This window comes from Trichogramma pretiosum, unplaced genomic scaffold, assembly GCF_000599845.2.
Source record: "Trichogramma pretiosum strain Unisexual culture from Peru unplaced genomic scaffold, Tpre_2.0 scaffold5, whole genome shotgun sequence".
Taxonomy (NCBI): domain Eukaryota; kingdom Metazoa; phylum Arthropoda; class Insecta; order Hymenoptera; family Trichogrammatidae; genus Trichogramma; species Trichogramma pretiosum.
This window is the reverse complement of record NW_019641672.1, coordinates 1,306,143-1,312,641: the sequence shown is the minus strand read 5'-3', so window position 1 is coordinate 1,312,641 and position 6,499 is coordinate 1,306,143. Positions and strand designations below refer to the sequence as shown.

At 31.4% G+C, this 6,499-nt stretch overlaps 1 protein-coding gene across 1 annotated transcript; it reads left to right on the top strand.

Annotated features, from left to right (window-relative positions):
* Positions 1–3,794: 3,794 nt before the first annotated feature.
* LOC106650259 (pacifastin-like protease inhibitor cvp4) lies at positions 3,795–4,586 on the top strand. Its single transcript, XM_014368185.1, has 2 exons — positions 3,795–3,840; positions 3,931–4,586. Exons 1-2 carry the CDS (start codon positions 3,795–3,797, stop codon positions 4,584–4,586), a joined length of 702 nt encoding a protein of 233 aa, XP_014223671.1.
* Positions 4,587–6,499: the final 1,913 nt, after the last annotated feature.

Here is a 6,499-nt window from a genome sequence, read left to right as displayed (position 1 = left end):
TTTTGTTATTTCTTTTTTTTTTCATCTCGTCTATGATGTTAGCTTAGAAACTCTAGTTAATTGCAATTGCGTAAAGAATTAAAAATGAGCTAATAGTATCAAAGTGACTGAATCGTTACATTGGCACTCGGCATTACTTGACATTTTATTTTTCACTTCTGTGAGTCCATTCTTTAATCGATGAATTGGGCCGATGTTTGGTTGAATTTTTAAATCATACCAAAAAAGTAAATCTCCTATAATAAAGTTTCATCGGATAAAATTAAAGCCAACTAAGGGATCAAGGCGCGAAACAAGAGATCGATAACTGAGTATAATGAAGTTCCTGTGCACGTTTTTCTTGCTTTTTACATTGCTAAATCGCTCAAAATGTAAAGTTCTCGTTGATCGATTAAATAAAAATTAATACCAAACTAAAACGTAAACGTTTAATGAAAATTAGAATTGTTACATTGAAATTTTGACCCAACTTGTCAACGTTTTGAAATCACAATAACTAAAGCAACTATGTCAAATGCATCATGATTTTTTCGAGCTAATATCATTTTCATACTAGTTAATACAGTCAAATGATCAGTGAATGAATGACTATTATACTAACTAAATTACTTAGTGAACATCAAGAAAATAGTTTTTGTACACACGTTAATACTTGTTTAAAGGAATGCACTTTCAACGGAAACAATTTTATTTTAATTTAAACTACTTTTTTCATCAGTAAATCTATTTATGATATGCTAGCGTGCATGAAATCATTTAGTCATTGAACAAAACAGGAATTTTCATTGTTTTCACCAGTGATTGAATAAACTTCAAAGAGTTCGTTCGTTGTAGAGGTTATGTTTATAGAGTCAGAGCAAAAAGACTCGAATGGTATTTACAGTCAACTACAAATCTAAAACGCGCTATACGCATGAATGGTACTATAAGGATAAAATTTGAAAATTACATACGACCTATAATCGCTATACCTCTTTTATCAATGGATGTACTTTTGTATTTATGGATGGATTATTAAATGATAACACTAAAGGTTATCTATTAGATACATTTTTCATTTATTGACCTCGTTGTATGGTAAAATTACCTTATAAAATTTTAAATATCACTCTTTCATTTTTACTTCACGACGGTTTGGAGGATTCATTTACGTATACGTTTTCAAATGGTTTACATTTCCAAAAATAATTATCGTGATGTTTTAATTTAATTTATAACACTCTAACTTGAAAATCAAAACTTTGTTGCTAGTTTGAAGTTCTTGCGTTATGAAATATTGAATGTAACGGTTTTGCATGAGCTTTCTTAACAAAACTCGTTATAACATGTAACCCCTCGTTTTACAGAAAAAACATATTCATATCCATTGGATAACACATTACTATAGCGGATTTCTTGACACCATTCATTTTCTGGATAGTCGACCCCAAATGTATTTTTTACAGATCAATAAAATTATGAATATTCTGAGATAATTTGAGATTCGAGAAAAATACATCTAATTAAACTTGAAAACTAAAATTCCATGTTGCATAAATAATAATTTCTTGAATAATTGAAAACAATTTTTGTTATTATTATATTGTGAAGTAAACTAATGGCAATAATCGTTCGTAGTTCGATAATATAGCTTATATTTCATTTATAAATTTCCAGTATAGCTGCGCTGTTACTGAATATGATATAATTCTCTCCCAAATAACTTTATTACGAAATTCTTATTCATAAATATTGTTCAATTAATTTTATGGGGTTCAAACTGTAGGAGTTTCATTCTCTCCTTCATAAGAAAATCAATTATTGTTTTCATTTAATTAAAAAAAATCCTGCCAAAAGTTTATTCATAAGTAAAATTTCGATAAAGGGGCTTTAATATTATTAGTTTTTTTGTTAAATTTATGAGTTTTGCTTAAAAAATGTACATCATTTCCTCGACACATGAACAATAAACTATTGAATTTTGGTATTGATTGGTTTATATGTTTAGGATTTATCGTGGTTATTGCAGATAAATCAAGTAAAATTCACTCGAATTCACATTATGATTAGGGTAATTCATTAAAATGAATGAATATACATGACTAAATTTTATATTTTATGCTAATACTTAAATAAAATAATTTATACCCAGATAATTATAATAATTCAATTCTATTTTTTTAAGTTGGGTCGATAACCATTGATATACTGAAAATATAAATTGATTTAAACAAAAATATAACTTGTTAGATGAAACTCGAAAGAAAAAAAATTGTTAACTTCAGTTATATATAAATGTATTTTTTAAAGATTTACATCTTGGTGAGAAATTAAAACTTTTCAATAACGTGATAAATTCATTTGAACAATGAGAAAAATTTTATCAAACACTCATAAAAATTAAATCGTATCGTAAATCTTTATGTATCTGTGAACCCGATGTTGTAATTATTTATTAATCTTGGTTCCAACGTCTAACCGGTGTATTCATGAGAAAAATTTTCATAAGTTTCTTATTAATTTTCATTTTAATAATCATTGTGTTTGAAGAATAATTGTATGAAATTTTTAAAGTTGAAAAAATATTTTTTATGTCTCCGATAGAATTTTTCACATTGGCAACGCAGTTTTTAAAATTGAAAAAGTTCCGTTGCTTATTGAGATACAGCTGTTTGCATAAGGTCTCTTTGCATAAATATTGGACAAAATTTAAAAAATAATGTCTGGCAATATAACGCTAAAAAATGTTTCTCTTAGCACAGTATTTCACAAAATCCATTTCAGAACCAGACCTCAGATTTTCGGTACTTTAAAAGGTAAAGAAAATCAAAGTATTTTAGTTTATAATTCACGCAACATGATGAATTGTTTTAATGTGGTTGGGAAAAAAAATTCAATGAAACTGCTCGTGCTCGCTTACATAATTTTACACACTTTTATAACAGTAATTAGATATTTTGAAAATATAATGTATTCAAATATGTTTGCTGCAAATATTTTCAATAATCATTTATAAAAGCAGTTTAAAACTATTCAAAAAATTTAAATAAACTGTAAGAAAAAATTCATCGTTCAAAGCCTTTTAATGCTTTTATAACTTTTGAAACTTCAATTCTCGAGCAGTAAAATTTGGGTAATTCTGCTGTCATAAAAAGATTTGTTATAATACGTCAAATATTTTCTATTAAACTGCAAATATTTGGTTGCGTGTCATAATCATAACGTTTTACGTATTGTGTTCGATTACAGAAAGTCGTAATCTGTAGCTTACTCGCGGTTAGAGGAAAAGGCTAATGGAGCGAAAAAATGAATTCACTCGTAATAAATCTGCTAGACTATCAAACATTATGTAATTTTTTTCTAAAGAGAAATTGTCAAACGCGTGACACGAGGTCAAATGGAAGAGCACAACGAAGTCTCTCGATAGATGACACGCGTACGTGTGTAATGCCAAGGATAGATGTCACACACGTTGGATAATCTCTCGTACCGATTGCGATCTCGTCACGATCGGCACGAGCGTTGTAGATCGCGGTGGCAGTCGCGACGCGAAAAATATCGCGTACGCGTCTATGAAGGGGCTCGAACTCGTTGTTACGTTTCGCGAGTCACGAAGCTCGCGCCTATCGCGATAATTATACGTCACGAGGAATTAGCCACGCTTGGAGTGCCTTTATGACGTTGAGGCGCTGATTCGGAATTCATCTTAGTATATATAATGAAACTGTGGCCAGTTCAAATCATTATACATTATTTCGTAATTCGAGCAAGACTTTCGAGTCATTCATTCGTTTCAAGTACAAAAATTCATCACAATGAAGAGAGCTTTCTTCATTTTATTAATCGTTGCTTCCATCTCAGGTATGCATCTTGTTACTTAATATAATTGCATCATTAGTTATTTGTGGTTAATCATTTCTACAGAACTAAGCATTACTATTTTATTTTCAGCAACTTTTGGCGAATCCAATGGTGTTGAAAAGCAAGTTTGTGAACCTAAGAGTACTTTTAAAAACTACTGCAACATATGCTTTTGCTCCGACGATGGTCTTACCGCTGACTGCGGCAGGAAGTTATGCGATCCTAACGTATGGAATCCCGATGGAACTCGCAGACCATTAGCTCCTTTATCGCTTTACAAGTCACTTAAACAAGTCTGTAAACCTAGCAGTCCCTTCAAAATGGACTGCAACTACTGCACCTGCTCCGATGACGGTACAAAATTTGCCTGCACTAGAATGGCATGCCCCAAGGGATATACCGGTGTAAATCTCTTTAAGAAATCGGCAGTTCATAAAATAGTCGCGGAACTTGCCCGAATCTGCGAGCCTAACACATTTTTCAAAATGGACTGCAATAACTGCATTTGTGACGAAACAGGATTCCGACCTATGTGCACAAAAATGTATTGTCCCAAAGGTTTTACTGGTGCAAAATCGGCAGTTCATAAAAGAGTCGCGGGATCTGCCCAAGTCTGCGAGCCTAACCAAGGTTTCAAACTGGACTGTAATCACTGCAGGTGTAACAGCTTTGGAACCAAATACATGTGCACAAAAATGCTTTGTCCAAGATATAACGGGAACGAGGACCACGCAATGATTTTTTAATTTCAGGAAAATTTTAGTTTCCGAAATTTAGTTAACATTTGTTAAGATGATTATTTGTTAAATTAATTTTTACAAATATCGCCAAGATCTGTTTTATAAAATATTTTATTTTATATGAATTAAATGCATGCGATGTGTGCTTATAAAGATGTTTTAGTCTTTTTACTATATCAAGTAATTTGTTTTAAAATTACAATAAATAAATGAGATTCCAATGATACAATGACAATGTAAAAGCACAATTTATTTCCCTATACCTAGCCATAATTTGTATTTTTCGTAAAATATCAAATGCTTGAATCAATGATCACCTTGAACATTTAAAATTGACTAATTTAAATTACATATTAATTATGAGTAACAGCAGTAGCTTTATTCATTGATTTGTGCTTTTCATCGCAGAAAAAATGCTGTCTAATCACAATTAGCGTTTGCTTAAGAAAACATGTTTGTCACCCACGCATAAAAGTATATAATCATGATATGGAGATATCTTTCAACGTTATTTTAAGTAATCAATTCAGAAGTGAGTCTTCGTATCAATTATAGAAATATACCTGATATCAAATAAAAAAAAACGTTTAGCAGTCATTTTTTTATAATTATGGATTAAACATTTGCGACAGTATGGTTCCAGCTTGTTCTGTTTGTTTAAACTGAAATAAAATTTTTTACATCTTTTAAAATCGAGTTAAAGAAAAACGAAAAGCACGATTAATGTTTAATATTCGATTAATTCATAATTTATTTAAGTATACACTTTTTTAGAAAGTTTTTGAATTTCATTGAATCTAAACCCTTTGATCTACTTGATGATTTTATCAAAAACGTTGGAATTAACATATGATAATATAAAAGTATCTTTATACTTGGATAAACTTTATGACATTTAATTTTAAGCACTTTTTGAGCTCACATGTATTTCTAAGATTTTTGGTTAACAAGAACTGTTGAGGCAAACCGAAATTTTTAACAAGTTCAGTTCGTGAATTATGCCTTAGTCTCATTTTTGAGCGATCAAATTAAAACTTGCAGCGTTGAAAAGACCACGGTGAAATTAAGAAATGTGCTTTTAAGCCCCGAAGCTCAATTATGATGTATTTTTCTTTTTTTAAAAAGCTTCATTTTTGTATAAAATTTGGAAAAAAGAGTTGAATCATCCACGTCTACATTAAAGTATCCTTTTAAAGTGAATCAAACATCGTCATTTCCAATAACATGATTCTTTCATTCTTTGGATACTCTTTAAAGCTCATAGTGCTTCTACTGAAATTTTTTATCTTCTGAAAAAATTTTGCACAACATTCCAAAATAAATTACTCGTGCATCGAATTTATTTTCCGTTAAAAGAATGATTGATTTATCGAGGTACAAAGCAAAAATATTTCCGCAATAAAATTTAGTCGCGAAAAACATGTCTACGTGCCGCACAGCTCCTACGAGCTTGCTCAGATATTCCAATAAACAGGCTTTAAGATGATTGCGCCTACCTATATCTATAGCGCACAATAACTCTTGCGCGATCCTCGCAGGGGTCTTGCAGTCATCGCCGAGCGGGATCTTACAATATTACTTTATCCTCGGATCGTCATTATTATATGACAATGAGAATGACTTTTAATTAATTCTCATCGCGTGAGTTCAATTGCAATCTCGATGCCTCGATATGTTCACGTGAACGCAAAACAAGCGTCAGAGATAAGGAGCGTCAGCTGGTCAGCGGAAGCCGCGCCGGCGATCGGCTCGACCGTCCCTTTCCCGATTATCGGTAAGATGTAGTTCGCGGATAAGATATCAGTTGCTCGAGTAATCTATGCAACTCCTTTCTTCTTGCTGACTTTTCTCGAATCGCCGATCGGCTATATATTCCAATCGGAAATGCAGATCGACATCATTCGCAGGACTGACTGCAA